This window comes from Megalops cyprinoides, chromosome 9 (genome assembly GCF_013368585.1).
Source record: "Megalops cyprinoides isolate fMegCyp1 chromosome 9, fMegCyp1.pri, whole genome shotgun sequence".
Classification (NCBI taxonomy): domain Eukaryota; kingdom Metazoa; phylum Chordata; class Actinopteri; order Elopiformes; family Megalopidae; genus Megalops; species Megalops cyprinoides.
The window spans coordinates 28,505,010-28,529,042 of NC_050591.1; the positions used below are offsets into that span (position 1 = coordinate 28,505,010).

The window sequence follows — 24,033 nt, forward strand, 5'->3', positions numbered from 1 at the left end:
CGGCAGGGTCTAAACCAATTCCTGGGAGGATGAAATATAATTGCAGCCAAACACAAAGGAAACAACAATAACAAAGCCTTCAAATAAAAAATAATAAATAAATATTGCTTTGAAATTGGAGGATTCCTTTGTTCCTCTGTCACTAATGGTGCCTCATGCTCATTTGCTCCAGACTTTGCATATATCAATTACAGCCTCATCTACCTTAACAAAAGCCAGTGTTTCAATTACACCTAAACCAGTCCCCCCTCGCTCATTTTCCTGCAACCTCCTAGTTTGAGTCAGGAGATTACGACACTGACCAAAGCGGGGAGGATTTGTAGGTTTTATCCCTGGCTGGAAATGGCTTACATACCATCAATATAATGGTTTGGGACAAAGGAATCTGATGTGAACACATTTCACTTTTATGTCTCTGCATTTTCATTGGGATTCCGTGCAAGCGGACAAACAAAACTATTATGGTACATAAAAGGCCGAGTCATTCTAACAGTTTTGTGAAGCTGGAGCTGATAATGTGCCAATAACTCAATTTTTACAATTTCAAGTAGGGACACGCAAAAACAATAAGAAGACAGCTATTCGGTTCTAGAAGCTGCACGTTGAGAGAGGCCGCTTAATCTTTATCACTCACAGTAGTTGCAATTAAACACGTCCATTTTACAAGCTTGGTGACTCCTGTCAACATCACTGAAGGCTAACTGCAAAGAAAAAAAGAACCGCTACAACAAACGCAACAACTGCTACTTTGGTGATGTGTCGAAGATGAAAACAAAGATTGTTTTGGATATTGTTTTTCAAAGGCAAGAGTTTGAATAGGCCACAGGATCATCATCTCAATGAAATCTATATCCTCCAGAAGTGGTGGGATATATTTTGGGTAGATGGGTGGATTGTTGCCCAATTATATTCACATACACACAGATACAAACACACACAAAATATATATACATATATACATATTTATAAGAACGCACTTCAGAATGTGACAGAATGTGAGGGAACAGGATTTGGGAGGGTAGGGGGTGAGGACAAGGTATTTCTGGAGCTGGATGGCAACCAGCACACCTCTCACTGCAGTCCACCGGCTCCATTGATGCCATGACAGCAATCAGACTGCCAGCAGCCAGGCCTTTATAACACCCTGTTACCACAGCTCTCCTCTGCATTCCTCTCGGCGTTCCCAGGCTCATTATTTGGCACTCTGTCGTGACTTTTCTTATGATGCACTGTTTAAATATGTCTCATTCAGGGAAGCGAATGTACTCAGGAGGAGCTGAGCATGTGGTGTGAGCCATTCTGCTGGGAACAGGTTCCACTCAGAGGGTTTACATTATTATATGTAGCAGGAGAAAATTTGCTTTCCAATATCAGAGCAAGTTCTCGTCAAAGAAAAAAATCCAGGACTTACAGTTCCGCACACACTACACTATTAGTCCTTTTACACCTTCATGCAATTTTGAAAAGCAATTTTCATGCACAGCCCTCATAAACTGCTCAGACCTAATCTAAATGGTGTGTGTGTGTGTGTGTGTGTGTGTGAGTTATGCTTTACCTGTATTACTTTAGCGTACTGAAATACACTATACGGTTGCCTTGGATAAGGATATCCAGCAATCAATGAGTAAATCCTATACTTTTGTGGCTGTGGATTCTTTCCCTCATCAATAAATGCATTTTTTTTTACTTAATTCACTCAAGAATCAACAAAAAATCAATTAAATCTTCATAATTCCTGGTGTCATTAATTCAAGTATCAATCTGCATAAAGATATGCCATCTTTCTTATGCATGGATAAACCACTTACTGTTTTGATCTCTCGACCACATTCCTAGGCTCAGGAAAATCGATCTTGGGCTTTCGGTTTTTCTGATTCCCTCTAGAAAATGTTCTATGCTCTCTGGTAAGCGCTTTACGACAAGGTCCTTTGTAAAAATGCACCAATAAATCAATAAAAATGAAGGACCTGAAGTCAGTCAGTAAAGATCCAGCTGTTGGATTATTAGTGTGTGAAGTGTCTCTTTTCCTCCATTTCCTGTTAGCATGTACCTCGCCAGTTTTAGGTATGCATCATCCACACCTGGCGCACTAGCTTAAATGTGGAAAAACCCTGGCCTGAGGTAGTGTAGTACAAAAACAAATGAACTTTTCTTCAGCCACATTCCTTCTCCACCTTTTCCACCTTCTTCTGTACCAGGAACATTGACACATTGAAATTTTGCATATCAAAACTGATAAGTGTGTTTTCCTTTCCAGAAGATAGAGCAACAACTCATTCACCACCAGTGCAGATGTGGGACAGATTTGGGTTTCTCAGAGGGGGTTGAATGATAAGCCTGGCTTACCTCGAGTAGTTGAAGAGCCTGCTGTCCCAAAGGCTGTGCTCTCCTCTGACCCCACTGTGGAAGAAACAGGCGTCGCTGCCATCGAACTTGTTGAGGCCGTCCTCAGTGTTCTTGGATGCGTGGCTGTGGACCACATCCAGAAGCACGATGATGCCCAGGGAGTGAGCCACGTCAATCAGCTGCTTCAGCTCATCAGGTGTCCCGTAACGACTGAGGACAAAAGCAGAGAGTTCCAAAGGTAAACACAGCACTACCCACTTTGAACAGAGCACTGAAAAATATGTGATATATATATGATCACAAAAACAGCATCTTGATAATGAGCAGCACATTTAACTCCATGTCTCACATTTATGTTATGACAGTTTGAAACCATGTCAGTTTTAACAACTGGAGGATTGCAGCCAATGTGATGCCTTGGTCACGCAGATCCAATTTGCTCAGCGCTGACCATACAGTATTAGTGAAAAAACTTCCAAAGAGTAAAGAACTATCTGTCCCCTGGTGACCCAGAGAAGTGCTACAAAGGCGATCTTAAAAATACCATTCCTTGTCATTAACTTTACAAGCAATTAATAACAGTTCTTGTGCATTCATTATGCCCACCACACTGCAAAACTCTGAGGCTTCGAAGATGAAAGGGACCTCACTTGTCCTCCAGGTAGATGTTTTTTTGGCTGGGTCTTTTGAGTATTCCACACTTCTGACCATGAAAGCTCCAAAAATGATCACAAATTACTGACACATCACAGCTTCTAGTCCCGTTTAAAAGTTATAGATCTATTATATCTCATATGAATTTCTCGTTACAAGACAAACTTTATCCTTTAAAATAAAAGCCATACCATTCTATTATGTTTTTATTTTATTATGATTAAGATTATTATAATTATTATTACATAGCTATAACCCATTCCATCCAAAGGCAAAAAAGCAAAAAGAATGTGTTTATTGACAGTTTCTCCATGTAGACTGTAAACACTATAGTCTCATGACAGCCGACTGTCCCTCTGGCTACTTTCATTATATCAGCTGGTGACAGTGACAGCACTGCCCCGTTCCCCCAGAACCCGCACGGTCAGGTTTTAAATGACCGTGAGTGATCGATCATGGGTGAAATTACTCTGTATACATTACACTTCAGCTACGCGCTCTCCACCGTGCAGGATGCAGTGACTGCCGAAACGAAGCAAATAAATAAATTTCCTCGAAAATCAGTCATTTATTATCAAGCCGAGGAGGATGCCCTCTCATTTTATTGTTAGCGGGTTTTTTCCCCCTCGTTTTATGATTAGCTTTATCTAGGGCCACTTCTCTTCTCTGGATTAACGGCAAATGTGTTTACAGGAAGATTACTGCCGGTGTCATTGTCCTTTGCCATGATTTAGGGGCGGCACTGCAGGGCCTGCATTTAAGTCCCTAAGCAATGAACAAACACCCCTTACAGTAGTAATAACTAAACCTCTTTTGTAACTCTTATAATGAGAAACAAGAGCTTCATTTCAGGGGTGAAATTATATTTAAAGTGATACATTTACCACCTTCCTTGACAGTAATAAGCATGGTGCTCGCGATACTAGTATGAAAAACATAATTTCTGTAATGAAGTCACACTTTGGTTTAATCAACTATTTATTTGGATTCTTCTGAAGAATTAACAAGAAAGTCTCCTAACCTCTCCTAACATGTGATCCACTGAGTGTTGTGCATTATTTCGGTTTTAACATCTCAGTGTATAAAGAAGTGGAAAAGATTTTAATGCCATATTCATTACAGCTGGTGCAGGGTGCCTTACCTGGATGCAGCAAAGAAACTTGTGACTTGATATCCAAAGCTGGCATAATAGGCATGCTCCATGATTGCCATCAGCTGTATACAGTTATAGCCTGCATACATGCAAAGAGAAGCACAAAGTTAATCCTTAATAAGAGATCCCAGTCTGTTTTTGAATGTTTGAATGAAAGTAATGTAGGGACCTCTTCTTCATTTATTAACTGTACCCTTCAGGGTAAGTCAGTTTTGGCTAGCAACTCTACACTCACACCCACACACACACACAGATATACATACACACACACAGACACACACGCACGCACACGCACACACACACACACACACACACACACACACACACACACTAGCAAACCTGCCTTAATATAAAAGATACAGTTGATAAATGAGGAAGACAGTCTTTGTTGAATAAAAGGTCTCTACATTACTTAACAAGCGTTTCTTAATATATGTATAATATAAGGGAATTTGTTACATTCAATCAATTTTTTGGTGTTCCTGCTTCTGGGATCAAATGGTCCGTGAAATTGGACAAGAGTGGCCACATCGTAAGTGCAATGCAAAATGCAAAAAAAATCAGCCAAACTCAAGGCATACTTCCTCCTCAGTCAACGACCAAGCCAGCCTGCTTGAAACTTGTGAAGAGGGTGAGGAATGAGCAGTTTGTCATGCCAGCCTTCCACCTCTACACACACAGACCTGCTGACTCTGGTCAGCCAGTGAAAGACGCATTCAGGGAGTGAGAACAGTGACATAGAAGCATTCTTAACTTAGGAAGCAGAAAAGGCTTGGCTTGCCTACACCTTGTCAATATCTTAAATCCCCTATTAATCCCATTGCAAGATGCATTTTTTTTTACAGATATTCAACCTCTGCTGTTGACTACTCTGATCTGAAGTCATCTTTAAAAAAAAAAAGGGCAGACCGGCTGACTGAAACTTTTTCGCTTGTTGTGGAGCGCTGGTCATCAGGAATTCTGCTGTCGCTGAAAGCAAAAACTGTTCTCAACACTTTTTAGTTCCTGACAAAAAGTCCCAAAGCTGTCAAGGAGTAGTGCTCCTTGCCGGGCGTGTCTGCATTGATTTCGACAGGTGTGCCCCCTACGTGGGCCTGTCATCACGCTGACGCGCGTTCCCACATCCGCAAGAGGGGCTCTTCAGTAGAGGCGGCTGCGGGGAGACGCTAGCAGCCTCAGGTCGTTGGGGTCCTGCCCAGCTCCGCTACGCTGCCAAAACAGAGGCCCAGCTCAAACTCCGACTGAGAGAACACTCTGACAGGGCTTTCAACAGCATTCGAGGACTCAGGAAAGGGCCAAACACTCCCTTGTCATTGTTTGTATGCATTTTCGTACACACACCCCCCGCACACACACACAAATCAGGCATGAGAGAAAGTTTGGTCTTTGACGAGCTGAAGGGTTAGAGTAAGTTTCCCTTTTCATGGCACAAATCCGGAGTTCTTCTGCAGCCTGTGAAAGAGGAGTGGAGCTGAGAGCCGTGCGCATAGCTGCTGCTGAAGACCCTGGAGTTTAGCTCTATGGAGGATCCCATTGTGCAAATTCCTTGAAGTGCTGCAGGAGCATCTGAAGGTTTGTTCTTTAACAGAGTTTCTTTGGCAGTGCTCTCTTTCTCTGGTGCGAGGCGAGAAGCTGAGCCAAACAAGACAGACTTCCTCACTGCGCTCTCTGCTTGCTACACCAGTCACATCTGTGCTCCTAAATGCCATCAAAGTAACACACCCTGCTTAAAATGCAGGAAAATGTAAACGTACTGCTTTCAGGCTAACTCACAGACTGTGGATTTCAAATAAAATACAGGATTGCAGTAAGTATATAAACACTAGTATACCTACATAGGGTAAACAAGGTGAGCAGCCTTGCTTTTAGGGTCTGACCCTGGGAGGTTGTGGGTTCAGTCACCAACAAAGTCATAAAAAGATCATCATTAAGGGATTTTTCTCTTTATACAACCCTGTTTGGAACTGGCAATTGAGCATTAAGCTTGTCTTTCTGGGATCTTAGCTACTACAACCTCATGTAGGAGCACTGAAGCAGTAAAATGCAATCCTCGAATATACTTGCATGAAACCTGCACTTGTGCACTACAAGCCAGTGCACTACAGTGTACCAGAGTAAAGTGGCCACCAACTGGAGGATAGACACAGCTCCACTGACATCATCCATGCAACTCCTAGGCACCTCATAAATTGCAGGGTGCCCAAGAGCAACCCTGGCCAGTCTACGCTCCCTTATACCTGGGGGGCTGCCGATCATTGTCTGCTGATGACATGACTTGGATCGAACCCGAGCTGTAGAGCTTGACCTGCATAGAGCTTGACCTGCACTGAACAGGAAAACCTTGCTGACTGAGACACTTTGGAGACACCAAAGATTTTATACATGGTACCCACTGTATATTGGTTTACCATTAAATCAGGTGGATTAAAACAGACTGGCATCCTGTCCAAGGTGTGAACTTACCAAGCTGATTCACACCTTACAAACTGCAGAAAAGTTCTGACTATATAGGCTTTTTTAAGTTAAGGTGTTTTTTTTTTAATTTCCAGAATAACAATGCTTTTCAAAAGCAAGCATAATTGAATGTCACGAATCAATGATTTAGTTAATACATAGATATTTATAATGTTGATACAATATACAACTAAGTGGAAGAAAGCAACCTTAGGATCTGTCTAGTTCACAAAGACTCAAACCAACATGCAATCCAACTGTCTTCTCACATTCAAGTCAGTACTACCATCAATGGGAAATCCAATGAAATAGACAAAGGCTGATGTTTAACTGTGGGCAATCTCCAACAGAAAAACGAACAACTTTTTAAAGTATGCAAAAAATTCTAAGCCCTATACCCGTCAGTGCTAAAAAACACACTATAAAAAGCTGAAGTTTTCATCTTGCCTTTAAAAAAAGCGTTCCGTTTATTACCGGCATCTCTATTTTTACTTAATTAATGAATGTTACAATGGCCACAGTCCAGCTATTTCTGGTTTGCAATTTGTCATCATTTGTCTGTGCATTTCCAGATTTCCTCAGGGAGCTTCCACGCATGGCATAGATGCGCTGGTTGGCGGATGTGGAGGAGCTTCATTTAGGCACGGTGAAATCACCGAAGAAGAGAGACGGTAATTGCTGAATGTGCATCTTTCTTCAGACGAACTCCCCCACGCAGGGCACTGGCTGAGCGGGAGTGCTTAATCATCCATTTCAGTGCGCTGCGCCTCGCGCTCGCGGTCGCTGGGGCACACAGAGCGTGCCAGCTGCGGCCCGTCCTTTCCAAACGCTCCGCATTTACTCAGGACGGGCGATGATTTGTGGGCGACACAAAACGTCCTTGTATTCCATATTCAACAGGACGTTGAAGGCGATACGAAAGTCTGAGAGAGAAAGCGAGGAATGCGAATTTTGCGGAGCGTACATTTTCTTTCTGGGAAATATACAGGACGCGCTTCCTATCTTTAATACAGCTGAGGGAAGCATGTTGGTGTGACAGGTTACATAGCGTGTGCTTCGGTAGTGCCTGAAATTAGCTAAAATCCCACACATGACCCACTTCCTTGCACGGGTCCTCGTTCATCAGTGACAGGAACTACGAAAGTGTGAGCCTTGGGTCTACCAAGAAGTGGTAGCTCTCCCTCACTAATCGTCGCAATTCATTCTTTCAATTGATGGCAAGCCTCACATCACCCTTCCCCTGTCCCTCAGTGCTATTCAGCATGTGACCTCTTTGCCCCCGGCAGACAGTGATGATGACATCAGACTCTGTCAAGTCCTGTCTGTACACCAGTAAACAGAATCCTGAGTTATACGACCAATTTTTGTCCTGAGCGTACCAGATAGGCCCCAGCCATTAAAAGGCCCTTGAAACTTAAGTGGCCACGACACGAGGAACAGCAGCATGGGTCCTGGGAGGTTAATGACACTGGTGTCTGTGATAGAGGAGGAGGGATGCAGCCAGACAATGACCTCTCTGAATTCATTCCCTCTCAGCCCCTGCTTTACCCACATCTAATGGCTGTACCGTTCTGATGAACAAAACTCTTACATCTCACTAAAAATTCAGTTCCATAAAGAAGGTTGCTGCAATGAATATATTTGAATACATTTGTTTTCAACAATGTACATACACAAAACTCTGTTTGGTACACTTATTTGATATGTTGTTTCAGTAATTTTCACTGCCATATTGCAACTGCAAGGTATGAGGATTTATGCTAAATCCTTCTCACTGATTATTTCTCAGTGTTTACACAAATGTAATTGAAGACTGATTATGAAAATAATGAAGAGGAAGACAGTTGAGAAGAGGGTTGATTCAATCAGACGAACCCCCATACTGCTGGATCGAGGGACTAGTTCACAGTAGTTGTTCCCCTGCAATCTCATCACTTACCAAGGTCTTTTATTCGTGGGAGCACATTTTGTGTGAAGTTGGTGTAAGATGCAATCTTCCCTTCAGGTGAGGCGATCCCAACGTGGGACTCATAGATCCGCAAGCTCCTGGGCTTTTTAGGGCGAGCATGAATGTGCTTGGAAACACAAAAACATAGGGCATAAAAAACAGAAGCCAAAGAAACCCAGGAAAGATCCACAGATGTATAAATCTGAGTAGAATGAAAGAAACCTGTGCATTGTTTTAAAACATTTACATTTATACACTTATAAACAATGAAAAAAGTGAACCAACCTGCATCTTTTTGAGGAATGTTTTTTTCAATATATAATAACTTGCCCTTCTTAACTTTCTCATTACTGGCAATTTCCATTTACAGAAGAAAAAGATTTTGAATCCTTTTATAAAGCATGCAAATATCAAAGAGCAAATACCTATTCAGAGCCATTAGAAGACCTATGCTCTTCATTCTGAAATGTTATGTGACAGCTCATTTGGCAAACTGTGTAGAAATATTAACAGCAGCGAGTGCGCTTATCCATAATTAAAATGAATGTAAATGACCCTTAAAAAAGTGGAAGCAATCACAACATTAACATTATAACTGCTGACTAGTCTTCCGGACACAGGGATGCTGTTCCTCAACAAGTGGCTTGTCTGGAGGAATCATTTCAAGAGCCTACAATTTCATTTCGTTTCTAGCTTGGCCCCTGTTTGAAAAGTCTCCTCAGCTCTGACACGGGAGCACATTCAGCATATTGGGTTATGGGGTGTTGGGATTTGAGCAGGTCTTGGCACTTTTGCTGCCACACATGGACTGAAAGAAAGCACACCAAACACAATCCCAAGGTGCCGACATGCCAGTTCCCAGAGTTACTAGGATATAAAAGGCTTCATCTCTCAGAGGTTTGACAGATTTGCTCTCTCATCATAACCACATCAAGCTGAGGGACAAGCTGCAAATGAACAAACCTGGGCTCAGCAAATTTTATTCGCCCTCGCCATTCTCTCCCCTTTATGAGTTTAATAGTTCTGTTACCTACTGCATTTACTGCTCTATTGAATCTGAATAAGGTTCCCTCATTACATGGAACTGCATTCAGAGTCTACACCACCATTGCCTCCATGATTCAATAGCGAGTCAAAGTGAAAAAAAATGGCACCGAGGTTCATCCACAACTTAACCAAACTTAATTCAAATAAACTTTTTCCTTACAGTGTTGGGTTGCTAGAAAGCTACAATTCTGTACCACATGGAAGTGTACATCTCATTGCTCTAGATCAGGATGTATGTTGTGAAAATAAATAAGAGCTTACATTTACAATAAGAACCACAGAACTAAAAAAATCTCAGAATGTACAGTATGTGAGGTGGTCCTATGTGACAACTGCCAGTCTTTCAATGGAGATGAGAAAGTAAGCATTGCACTTTTCCAGATGATACATATCTGGAAGCAGAGACCATATATCTTGTGCGTTTTGACAATGAGAGACTATAAGGAGGAAACAAATACCTCCATCAATAAAAGGTGGACCATTCCTCAATATATAGCAATGGACAGTCTGTATGCACTTACAAGATAAGGATTCAATGGGTCCCAGTGTACCCAGTCATACACAACAGAATCCCCTGACTTCGTCACATACTTCGCCCACGGTGAAATTCGATACAGGCGCCGCCCGTCTTTGGTGTGGACCACCACCTGGAGAACAAGAAAAAGCAGCGATGATGCAGCACAGGCAACAAAAATACAGCAGACTCATCAGTGTCAAGCCTCAAGATAGCCCACATCTTCACTGAAAGCTGCCTGTTCTGTTCTTGATCAGACTCTTTCACATTGTTTGAGAGGTCTGGATTTTCCTCTTCCTTGTGACATGACACTGATATCATGTAATCCTTCTGCACAAATATCCCAAACAACAAAATACCAAGATTTATATCTTCACCCCCTTGTCTTCACCTAAGGTTGGCTCGGGGTGTTGTACACTGGGTACGGCTTAACCAGATATTGGGCAAAAACTACAGACATGGTGGATGGTCATTGGATGTTAAGCCGAAAGGCAGTGGGGAATGAAATATGAGATTAACTCCTCCTCTGTTGCAGGTGTGCTGAGAGGAAAAGCAAGTTGTTGAGCGCTCATTGTTCCTGCCATCTTTCAGGAAACACCTTAGGGATTGTCACAAATCAATGCAAATGCCTGGAGGTGAAGCATGGCTCAGCCTCTGTGAGCTGGAAAAAAAAAACAATATTGACTGACATCCTTCCCATTCCATTCCAGCATTCACTGAACATTTACAGGACTGAAGGCATAATAGGTGCAATTTCTATTACTTGGAAAAGGTTAGTCAGCTCCTCTTTCTTGAGTCAAAACAAGACAATTATCTCCTGAGTGGCTTAGTCAGCTAAGGATCTCATTCCAAGCCCAGGCTGAAACTCCAGCTTTAGCTTGAGCCCAACTGCATCGTTAGTTGACAATGACCAGAAGCTCAGAGCGGAACAAACTGGCTTCATTTTGCCAAATAGGCAAAATGAAATAGGCCAAATAGGATCGTCAGCCCTTTTCTTTTCTCTCTACTGTGACTCAACAGGTATCTCTGAACTCCTCAGATAACATCTGTGAATCCACATCTATCCTCCAATCTGCCTGTGCTCCACTGGGACTTGTCGTGTGCAAAATAGTCACTGCATGAGTGTGAGTGTTTCAGAGATTGAATCTGCTATCCCCCAAACTTGGGGTTAAAAATGGGGAAAGAGCAAGAAATAATTAGATAAACCATCTGGCCATCTTTCAATGGCACTGCACTATTCAACCCACAATAACTGCTTCCACCAAAAGCTTTTTTTTTTAAACCCCATTTATGACATTTTTAGAAAAGAGACTACCTGCAGCATACTTAAGACACATTCAGTCACATTGTCCCAGTAATCGCTGTTCAATAAACGGAAAGGTTAAGTAAGGCTTAATGTGTTGGCAAAGGTTATTTGTACAGTAACACACATAATTAATCTTTTATGCTGTACTTCTGACTCACACATTTCCACTGGCAATATAGTACATTAACAGATCTTTGATTGATTTTGCGTCACCTTAACAACTGATTGAGGTAGTATGCCTCCTCCAGTATCTTTAGGCAGAGTAACAGATTTATCTCAACTCTTCTGCAGCAAAGTTTATTGAGGCAAGAAACAAAAGTATAGTTACAAATCTGTGAGATGCTACAATAGGCACCATAATTACCACATCAGCTGGAATATTTCATGACATTCTGACAGCATTTTAAGTATACAGAGAACTATAGTGCACACATTTTCTATTTTGTCAGAGTGGAGTTGAAAATATGTACAATTGGAGATGGAAACAAAAAAGAATTTTCACCTATAGCAATAACACCTTACAGCACTGTCACAATACTTGAAATTTACACATCAACTATGAACCTTAGTAGCTCAGTAACACCACAGTTTTTCATTTTCAAGTGACATTTCCTCTCTTGTTCAAGGCAGTTTTTCAATGCCATCATCTTAAAAGCAATTTCACGCCTTATTAGCAAATAGCACCGATATGCCTCAATTTCCAGAATATCGCATTCTGTTTTCTTTTTTTTTTATTTATTTCCAATCTTATCTCAACTGTTCTCTGCTTTCTGACCCCTTACTGCACTTCCTACTTGGGGTCTTTGAAGTTTTAAACATCAGTGAGAAAGGAAGAAAGTAAGACTGACTTTAAATACAGCCAATCGTGAGAGTATGTGAACTCAAGTGGATGAGGTCACAGACAGCAGCAAAGCATGATGGAAGCACGGCAGGAACTGGGTGTTGTGGGGAAGATGAGTGACAGGGGATTGTAAGATAGGTGACAGTGAGGTGTGCCACAGGAGTATGCGATAAATAATTCGCAAATAACTTCTTTAAAGATCAAACTTTCCTTTCTCCTAAATGTTGTCCACTGTTATCATCTGTCTACCCTTCCCGCTCTGGGTGAGTGTCAGAGTCTGCCAGGAGAGATTGTTTTTCAGTACCGTACCCATCTCCTCCACAAACTTAGACATCGCTGAAGTAAAATGTTAAACGCATTTTCCGCTATTGTAAAAGTTAAGAGGCCATTTAAGTTTAGCAGCAATCATTCAAGAGTTACTACCAGCCCCCCCCCCCCCCCCTTTGGCCGCACAAAGGAGAAGTGGGGGAGCTTGGGACAGAATCAATACCTGAGTATTTTACACAGTGAGGGCGGACCCCTGCCTGTTCATTTCGGTCCCCTGCACAAACGAGAGGAATAATTTAGGAACAACGGGCCTAATTTTAACTCTGCTGTGAGGTAATGACTGTGCGGGTCCCACTGCCACCAGCCGACTGCCTGCTGTCCAACACCCCGCTGTGGCTTTCTCATTACAGCCCTGTCACCTGCAGACATAGAGCCAGCGCCATCCAGTGAACTGTCTAACAGTTTATAGGATTAAAGAAAAATAGGTGGCTAAATGGAGTGATGGAGAGTCACGGAGAGGCAAAAAAAAGTGAACATACAGCTACAGATCAGCTGGAGGGAGATAGACAGATAAAGACAGACAAAGAAAGAGGGTGAGAAAGAGGCAGACAGAAAGAGAGAGGAAAGTGAGAAAGAGGCAGATCACAGTGTAGCCTAAATGTAAATGGTCCGTTCTGAAACAAGGGCAATAATAATGATGATTTTCTTTGAGAACGTGTGACTATGTGACAGTGCCTATGTGGACAACCTTTAGGAGACAAGAACAGTCCGTGCCCAATTATTTTAGCTGGCATTCAGTAAAAACTGAAGTTATTCAAATGGGTGGAGTGGGGTTCAAGGGCCAACCCCTCAACAATGCAGAGCCTTGGGACTAACTACAAAGTTACACTGCTTGAGTAAATAAAACTTCTGCATTATCAATTTCATTTCCACTTCACGTGTTTAGTTACTTACCATAAATCTTAAAAAGCCTAACTGCTGTTAGTACTAAGAATCGTATGAAAAAGGAATGATGTATTATTTAATATGATTAATGAAATAATATGAAAACTGACAGCGGCACCACAGGTTTTCAATTTACTTATGCATGCATGCTTTCTTTTGCACACAGGTTTTCTCATGACAAGAGGAGTCAGCTCCATATTCAGGAGAATACATTCAGTGAACATTTAGTTTATATGGGCAAATTCTGTAATTTCTCCAATTCAAGATTTTCATTTATCCTTACCCAACTTACTAAAAAATCAGCAGCAAATATTTTGCATTTAGATGAGGAGAATGGGAGAGATTTTGTTTGGATATTTATCCATGTGGGAGAAAATAATAAATAAAATAGTAATTAGAAATCCTAAGACTGGCAGAAAATGTTATAATGTTTAAAGCAAATTATATTTTCCATAAAACAGGTTTTTGTTATAGGCAAAATTATGTTCCTACAGGCAGAATAATGAAAATGCAAAATTCACAAAATATATATGTTTGTGACTAATTATATTTACTTCATCAATGTAAATTCAGCTTCATCACCACTAATCTATAAGGAGTGGGGGTTGGATGAGTAACTGAAGGAGTAGAATGCTGTGCTGCTTGTGTTACTGTGATTAGAGTTGGGCCCCGTTTGCTAGCAGGGATCTGTGAGACTCAGTGCATAGGGCTAAGAACAACACAATGGGTTGCAAGTCCGGCCAGCCAATCACAGACTGGAAGGCCAAACAAAGGAGTGGTATATGCCAACATGCCCGGCTGTTTCTTATCCTGCATTTGACCTTTGCCAAGAGGACGGAGTATGCAGAGTTTTCAATGACACACCCTCTGCCAACAACCGTGTCCCAGGGAGAGTGGGACCATCATGTCATCCATCCCACTGCTAGCACCACATCTCAGGATTGTGTGCTTTATCTTTCCTGCCTTTCTGGGATGTCACATGGTCTTTCTGGACACCAGTGTCCTCATACCAATATCATAGTGATGGTTAATACTGAAAAATGTATTATCATAAGAGCAATGCTCATCAGCATTTTTTCAAATTGGTCTTACACATGGTAGATTTTATGTAGCTATTAACATCTAAGTACATGTAGTAACCAAATACTTACATGGTTATTTCCTGGATTCCTCCGAGGACTACATGCCCTGCTGTTTACATTACATTATTGTCATTCAGCAGACGTTTTTATCTGTCTGACTTACAAAGGTTACAGTTTTACCTGTTCTCCCTTTATAGCTGGATATTTAGGTTCAATATCCTGCCCAAGGGTACAACAGCAATACCCCAGCGGGGAATTGAACCAGCAGCCTCGGTCCTCACCATTACGACACACTGCCACTGTTTGAGATAAATTTTGAGTCTTCAGCAATCTGCCCTGTGGTAAGTATATGTTGTGTGAAGTAACCCAAAATATCGTAAGTATCACAGCAAGCATCAAAACAGTGTGCTGTAAAGCCTTGGCAGTGCATAGACGTGCTACAAGTTCAATGCAGAGGTAATTTCATGAATTTCCAGTCTTTTGTGGTGTTTGCCAGCATGAAACTTGAATGTAAAAGTATTTTTTGTTAACGAATTTCAAATGTTTCTACCCAGTGATCTGACTCTACAATAATAAAGCCAACCAGAACAGTGCTTCGAGTTGCAATGAAAGTAGGCCTACCACAAAGCTGAGCTTATTAGCTTATTATTGAGCAAAGCTGAATAACACTTTATGACAAGCCTTTAAATGACCTTACTTCGTTTACAAGTGTGAACAGCAAATAATGTTATAGCGGCTCAAAGCAAACTAAGTCAACTGATCCCCTTTGAACCTACTAAGCAAAATCTCTAAATATTCACAAGATCATGGACGCCTTTTCAACACTGAATAGCAAATGCATTTTACACATATTTACACACTTTTAGAACTTCAGGACAATATGAATTCTTATACAGCGTACACTACAAATTAGTATTAGCATGGGACAAGTACAGGTACATGAGAATACAGACAGAAAGATTTAAATGTGAAGGAGACCTTTAGCTTTGAAAGATGAGGGATGGCTGGTGTTTTGTCCTCTTTTGGTGGGAGGTAGAGTTCCCATTTCCCATATTCTTTCTTGTTGTAGGGATGAGAAAAATTGTCCCAGCCATCTGGTAGAAAAAAAAAACATGGAACATAATTATGATAATGCTATGAAGTTGTAGTTTTCATTTAGACAAGGCAACCCCACATCATCAAATTAAAAAGAAAATGCACCACATTTCTGAATATTAATTTGAAGAAGAAAAAAACCACCATGGTTGTTTAAGTGTACACATCCATTATAATAGAATTTGTAATTGTACTCAGGTCTGACCATTCACCATCCATCATGCTGTCTGGGGCTGTTTCTTTTAAGTAGGGACAGGAGCTCTGGTGAGGGTAGAGGGGAAAGTGAATAGTGCAAAATACCAAAAGTTTTTAGAGAAAAACCTGCTACTCTTTGCAAATAAAAGCCAAAGATGGGAAAGAATTTCACCTTTCAGCATGACAATGACCCAAAGTACACAAATCCACAGGGGAATGGCTTAAAAAGGAAGATCAATGTCCTCGAATGGCCCAGTTAGACCTTAACCCCACTGAAAATCTTTGGACGGACCGGAGGAGAGATGTTCATAAGTGGTCCCCTTGCAGTTTAAGTGAACTCAATCTCTGCTGCAGAGAAGAATGGGAGAAAACTGCAAAATCTAGATGTGAAGAAGTTAAGGTAGATTTATCAAAACAGACTAAATGCAGTTATCAAAGCAAGGTGCTTCCACCAGGTATTAATTTAAGAGTGTGTGGACTTATGCAACAAAGACATTCAAAGTTAAAAAAAAAAAACTGGAAATGGAGGCATTTGATTTTAAATTAGATATTGTTGGTTACAATGCGTAAAGCTAAAAAATCTGACAAAACTTGTCTTGATTTTAGCCTTTAAGAGACAAAACACAAGAAATTTTGAAAGGGTGTGTAGATTTCTAGATCCACTGCATATAGTATACAAAAGCGGAAAAGGTGTATGAGCAATAAAAAAACTCCAAAGCTTATTAAGAAAGCAAGAAAACTATAAAATGACAGCAATTTGAACTCAGTACTATGGTGAAGTCTGATGTATTTAGCTAGCACACAAGCTATAGGAGGACAGGAGTTTAATTTTCATTTAGTAAACCACTGAGTAGTTAAGAGTACATCTGCATGTGATATGCAGACTTAAATTGTTAATGTAAATTTTATTTTGTTTGGCATAGCTTAACATGCTCGAAAAAGTGTTTTCCACATAATAAATCACAAAGAACATAAACATCCAACGGATGGTGGCTAACAGAGTGGATGGTTCACCTCTCAGAACCTAAGGGTGTGAAGAGGACTGCAAACTGTGATAATCCAATTCATTCTGAAACTGCAATTCGGAACCGCTTAAGAACTGCAGTTTGATACATGTAACAGTGGTTAAATGTACATGTGTTCATGTGCACCCATCTCCACTTCCCACCTCTCCTCACAGTGCACGTACATAGCTCAGGAAAGGAAGCACTGTCATATGAGCTAACATTGATCAAGTCACTCTCTCCATTGTAGTCTTTAGGTGTAGTCTTTAGTCTTTATAATGCAGTGTCTTTCAGTATCTGCAGTGGCGTACAGCAAACACGTTACAACTCAACAACATGCACGCTCCAGGATCAAAGTAAGCATGATCACTCTGTTCACCAGGAAGAGAGAAACTATTGTTTCAAGAAAAAAATGGAATAAAACACTTCAAAATGCACTCTGCATTTCAGGCCTTCAATGCTTAAAAAAAATGAGCAAATTCTTTATCTCACTGCATGAACTGCCATCTCAGTGGAAATCTTGCTCTAATGTCCATTAAGTATCATTATCCTGCCTTTGCTTGCACAGTACCATTCTTGTAGTGTCAGCTGTGATAAAACTGGCATCATGCACACTACTCTTACTCATGAAAGCAGCTGCTTTTTCGATAGCATTTAAAGGGCTCTTATTTAATTCTTTATCACAGGCCAGTTAAGTTGTCATTAAACTATAAAACTGGACCTTTCTTAAATGTAAAAGGACTTTTTTCATTACAAATCAATGCATAGATCCAAAAATGAATTAATAGGCTTGATTTTGGTTTATTTATTGTGTTCAATGAAGTAACTCCATCCTCAAATGATTATTGTATGGCAAGCAGGGATTATTATTAATGTGGATTGATTTTGCAACCTGCTACAATGGAGGCTAAAAGGAAAACTAAACTTACTTAAACAGCACCCAATCTAATACACATTTCCTATCAATGCTTGGCAATACATTATGTTTCAGCGGTAGAGTCCATGTCAAGAGAGTGGTTGAAATCTTGAAATTGTAGGGTACAGAAGGTCTAAGTGCACAAATGTCTTGGGCTCCCTGGTTCTGGAGCATCAGTCAAAGGCTTGGAACCAAATAAATACAACAGCTATATTCAGTTGTGTGTGCCAATCATATATACTCAGCTCATACACTCTTGCCATGTATCATGTAAAGGCTTGTGAGTGCCCCATCCTACAATGCCCTTAATGGGAAAAAAGTGGAAAAAAACTTGTGTTTTAAGGGGAGAGAAAGCAGAGATGAACTATTAAGAGATATTTCTGACACCTATATTAATCTTCACTAGCAATTTAGTAAACACTGGCTCAACATAACAGCATCCTCAGGGGCCCATCTCTAATGCTTTCCAAGAAAAAAAAAATAATTTGTGCTTTTACAGGTATTAGCAGTGACATATACAAAAGCACCAGCCACAAATGTGCTATTGGAACAACCTCAAACTTGACAGACATTATCGTTCTGCATTACAACAAAAACACTTTCACTAAGTGCAGTTCGGTCAGAGTGTTGCAAACTCCTCAGAGCATGCTGCACACTGTCTCCTCTAACACCTGCTTCCCCTTTATCTGTGTTGCTCAAACCTGATTTAAGGGACCCACTGTGTTGCAGGTTTTTGTTCGAAGTGAGCTTTTGTTCAATGAGGTTTCATTGAATTTGATTTCATTGAATACTGATCTGGAGTTGAAATATTTAAAACTTCCATTTTAGGTCTTTTTTACAAGAGCCCTTGGGGAATATTCTGACAAGGAATATAAGAAAAGATGTTCCCTAAAGTTATTTATATACTGTTCAGATTAGTGCACAGCTTTTCAACTTTACTGATTAAGAGTAATTAGTTATTCAATGGAGCAAATAATTAAGCTACTAATTACACATAATTGAGACAACTGCACTAAATTAGTTGTAGAAATATTGAGAAAAACAACTTTATCTTTATACTACATGACAGATGCTTATATTACATGACATATGTCTGTTGCTTAGCAGATGCTCCTATTCAGGGCAACTTACATATCTTTCACAGGTTAACCATTTATACAGCTGGGCATTTACTCAAGCAATTCAGGTTATGTACCTTGCCCAAGGACACAACAGCAGTCCGCCCACCGGGGAATCAAACCAGTGTGGCGCATATGGACCCAGGCCATCTGGAAAGGGGGAGGATAGCGCCCTGAATGACCTCTCACCCTTGACAGATCGTAAAACAACAATGTGCCATCCAAAATGGAACTTTATCTGCATGGAATTTCATTTCCAAAAGCAGACATCGTAGTGCTCAGCCATCCATGTCCACTACCCCATCCCTCTGCTTCAGCTGTGGTCACGCAGAGGCTGCTGGAGAGACTTGTGCCCTTCATCACACATCATCAACCCGTGCTTCCACCAGCCTGTCATGTGGGAGCATGTGTTTTCAACAAGTGACTGAACTGTGAGCTCAGGTGCAGGCCTTTGATGTTGTGCTATATATGTGTGGCAAGAACAACAGAATGAAAGGGGACCCTCCCTAATAACAGACACATCTGCATTCTGGCTCTAGGAGGTGAAGCTCTTGCCAATTACAGACACGTTCACATTATCACTTCACTGTCATAGCTTTGCAAATGACTATAGTCCTCCGCTGAACCTTTGACCTCTTTGCCTGATTACTGAGACACCGTTGGCCTTGAAGCGGCCACAAACTACTGGAGAACTCAACAGCTGACCAACTGTAAGTAGACTGGGCCTCCATGGGGATGCTTTTTTTTTTACATCCCCCTTTTATATTGCTGTCTTGTTTCCATTATCAACTTATTTTTCATTTACTCAGCATTACATTATGTGTATATTTGTCTTTCTAGTCATTTAAGTTTATTGCTGTATATCTTCGTTTCCCAGCTCATTGACTGTTCAATGCATGTTTAAAAGGTAGTTAATAAATGTGGTTTTTTTTTAATTGCACCATTAATTGTCATTGTTCTGTAGTTTGTATTGACAAACTAGCCTCTATAGCCCTAAACAATCTCAGAATTAAATTTGAGATCATTTAGGTTTCTAATTAACCCATTTATCTAAATAGCAGGTACCTTTCAGAGGATAGCTGTATTCTCTACACAACTGATGCTTGTCTGAGGATAATCATACTCCTTACACTGGCAACCTTTGGTTACAACCCGGTTTGCTTTCCACTGCACTGCATTGCTGTCAGGGTATTGGCATAACTATCCCTAGAACAGCACATTGTTTCATAAAGAATTCATTATAGATTTAATAAACAGATGTAAAATACAGATCAGTATACAGCGTATTGATTTAACAGAGTTCAGATGAAATGAAAATCAACATTCATAATGTGTCCCCTGAAACAGGTTTGAGAAACACTCCCTGAAATAGATCATCTCCCATATGAAATTAAGCTTCTTCCCCGAAGGAATATAAAATTATGAACTAGACAGTTATTCTCCTACAATTGTTCCAGCATAAACATATGGTTATACACACCAGAATCGACACAAGATTAATATAGGGGTCATTCGTCTGGAGGCACAAAATACGGGTAATGAGAGCACATGAGATCAAATGGGACCTGCATATATGGCCACAATGAGACAGCAGGGAGGCCTGTTTGTTGATCAAATAAGCATTGTGTGTGTGACGCAGGGATAGGTGAATTAGGATTGTAATGAGAAGGTTGCTGGTTCAAATCCACATGGAGTGTTGCTGCGGTATCCTTGTGTTGTGCAGACACCTGATAAGCCTTAAGACATTTTGTACTATCCTAAGAGTATGCTAAACAGCTGTATCAAGGTTTCAAATGAGCAACTGACCATTTACAATTCCTCTCTCCCACACTCCCCCACAAGCTGAACTTGTTTTCTGTCTCCTGTAGCATATTTCTGTATTTTTCTGTATTAACAGCCATGACTATTGACTATTTATTTATCTGTACCTTACACGGTGGAAAAGGAAATGAATGAATAGAGAATTGCTTACAAGAGGAAAAGATTACATTCTGTAACTTTCTGTGTGAGGGAATGATGTGAAGATAAAATGCTAACAGTCTGGAGGGAAAAAAAAATCAAAAGATCTCAAAAGAACTCCCTGCAGTAACACACATACACACACATATATACGTATATACACATATACGCAAACAGACACAAACACACACTATATTTATATCCTTAATGTTAACAGAGATAGGTACTGGTGAATCCTAGGGTGAAACTCTGTTAGTAGAAGGCTTTTTCCTTCTCTACACTTTAAGTAATCATTCAGCCATAAATAAATTCTGCATAGATGTACACGCATTCAGAGGCACTGTAACACGGGTCTTTGTTTTCAGTGCAAAGACCAGAGAGCAGCCCAGAGCCTTGTCGATCCAAATCTTTCATTTGCAGCACAGGCTGCCACCCAGGACGGGCAGGCCCAAACGGACCATGAACAGCTTTTCTGATAGGTGGAATCAAAGGAAAGAAAGAATAAAAAAAATCCTGAACCTTGTTTATTGTGCTGGAAATAGCTCTGGATGAGACCGTCTGCTAAATGCATGCAAATCTGCATACAAATGCACACACACGTGTATTCCCACACACTCACCTGCATTGTGCACATTCATGGATGCATCACACCAATGAGCTGCAAGTCACAGGGTGGTGCCTCACGTGTCAAGAACAGTTAGCACAAGAAAACTTAGCTGTTCCATAAGCTTAGCAATTACTTTTTTTTTTTGAGTTGTCAAGCTGGCAAGCAAAATTAGGCATTTCACAAACATCACTTCAGTCACAGGCTAGTGTAATTTTTAGCATGCTGTTGAGAAGAAAGTCTGAGTTAAACAGTAAAATCACTTGGGTTACAATTCCATCGACTAAGGAAAACAAATATTGTCATACATTTAGATTTCAAACAGGATGAGCAAAGGAAAAATTTACATTTATTAGAATACATTCTAATAAAACCTACATTTTGGAGGGTTCACACACACATTTAACAAAACTGAGATATCATTAAAAAAACATGTGCTCCTTCTGCCAAAAAGAAAAAAACACAAATGATGATATATAGCCTTAGCATTGCAGAGCCACACTCTGAATCATTTAATACAACCCACTGATTTTTTTTTTTTTTTTGTCAAATATGGAACACATTATAAAGGTTAGCAGCCTGAAATGAGGTGCGGTTTCCTTGGCAACAAGAGCATTTCAATGCTTTTGATTCAAACATCTCTCAATAAAAAGAGGATGGGGAGAAGAAGAAGAAGAAAAAGGGAAAAAAATAGTTGATCAGGAAAGGTTTTTTTAGCTACTTACTGAAATCTCCAGTTAGGAAAAGGGCCTCAGCCGCTGGGGCCCACTCTTTAAAGAGGAGCCCGTTGTTAGCCTGTCGCTGCACCCCAAAGGTCTGGTAGCTGCGAGTGAACTGGTCAAAGCCCCCCTCTGCCTCCTCCAACAGGAAGAGACGTTTCTGGCACAACCCATACCTGCAAACAGAGAGGAGAAAAACATAATAATGTAAAAACATGAGTAAGTGCATAAATAAATGTATATATTAATACACAAGAGTACAAGCCAGGACCAGCATTACTGCTTCTCACCGATGCTGTGGACTAAACTGAACTGTAGAAATGGACTGAACTCTAGAAAAATCATGAAGGTACTGAATATTTACTTTTAATTCAATCCATCAAAGAGAGAAAGAAAAGAGAAGAGGGAAAGAAAAAGTTGCGCAAACCTTCTCTGCGGGAAAATCACAAAGCTATTAAGCTTAGCATGATATTTCTTAAATAGAATCCTCAAGTGTTTATTGAGGCCTCAAGTGTTTCTTCAGATATACCCTCTTAAGTTAAATAAATAAACAAAAATTCATACTGATGAGAAAAGAGGCATTCTGCAGGAGATAAATTTATGCTTTCAGCTTAGATTAAATAAAGCACACATCAACCTTCACATGTCAATCATAAATGTGACTGTATAGCTGTAGACAAAGATCAGCATCTATTGCACTAATCCCAGGTAGATATAATGATAAAGTAGGAAAGCACCTTAACCGTTCAAATCTTTCTGTAATGCCACCATGAAAATGTCTCTTCCCCCCTGGTGTGAGCCCATTTTTTTTATTTACCTTTCATCCAGCTGTGAGACAAAAATGGAAATCTTAGTTGTTTTTTTTAAGATTCATTTTTATTTGAATCTGTTCTACTAAATGTCTGCATTAGCAGACATTCAAATCAGAGTACAAATGTGTTAACCCCACGTATAACTGTTGGAAACATGACCAAAGATCCTGAAAAGAAATTCAACATTTCAAATAAATAAATATATTACAAGTTGGAGAAATTTGGCACAATTGCACAATTTCGCACAAGCACACATACTGTATTGTCCATTTTCTGACAATATTTACATGCATCTATATGCTGTATATGTCTTTGACACTCAGATTATCAGAAACTAGCGACTTTCCAATTATCACTTTTGGAGGACATAAAGGTTACACTCTTAGTGACCCCTTTTGATCCCTATCCCATGATGTCTGATCAGAGCCAAATGCTGACTATGGATAAGGTAAAAAGTGGTTAAAGGGGTGAAGTGAGAAAATTATATAATACAAACATATTGCTGAATCTATAAACAGTGAAAGATAAAAAAATAAGGCTGAGCTGATGCAATGTTTTTTTTTTTTTTGGTGGGGTGTCAGTGTCTGGTTATGGTACCCAAAAAGAAATCTGGCATCCCATGGCCCAAAGTCTTTTGACATTCCCATTATTATCAAAAGAACAGTTCTATTGGAATGACTGATATAGATAAACAACACAACACTGATAAAACTGAGATTGTTTGGCATTACAGGACATACAGGACATACACACTTTAAAGCAAAAAGTAAATTATTTTGATGTGAAGCGTCAAGCCTTTCATCAAACGAGTCCTCCAACTCACTGCTCTCTCATCGAAAAAGCAATTTTTGGGTCCTCTCCAAAAACCATCTCAATGGTTTCCATTTTTAATCTGAATTCATGACACACGCCAATAAAACTCAAACCTCTAGTGCATGTGAACTAAGGCAACAGCTTATCTCCACTACTCAAAACTTAAGGTTAAAAATAGGCCCCACTCAATTTATCTTACTTAAGCTGCCCACACCAACTGTCACCCCTATCAGCTTCCCTT

General features: G+C 40.3%; 1 protein-coding gene across 1 annotated transcript in view; it reads right to left on the minus strand.

The window, feature by feature from the left end:
- gbe1b (glucan (1,4-alpha-), branching enzyme 1b) overlaps window positions 1-24,033 on the minus strand; it is a 124,091-nt gene that overhangs the window by 75,369 nt on the left and 24,689 nt on the right. The window contains exons 2-7 of the mRNA XM_036537233.1: window positions 22,174-22,343; window positions 15,536-15,651; window positions 10,124-10,249; window positions 8,547-8,682; window positions 4,142-4,232; window positions 2,347-2,556 (exon numbers count right to left, since the gene is read on the minus strand). Coding sequence (XP_036393126.1) covers window positions 2,347-2,556; window positions 4,142-4,232; window positions 8,547-8,682; window positions 10,124-10,249; window positions 15,536-15,651; window positions 22,174-22,343 — 849 coding nt within the window. The remainder of the gene's footprint in view (window positions 1-2,346; window positions 2,557-4,141; window positions 4,233-8,546; window positions 8,683-10,123; window positions 10,250-15,535; window positions 15,652-22,173; window positions 22,344-24,033) is intronic.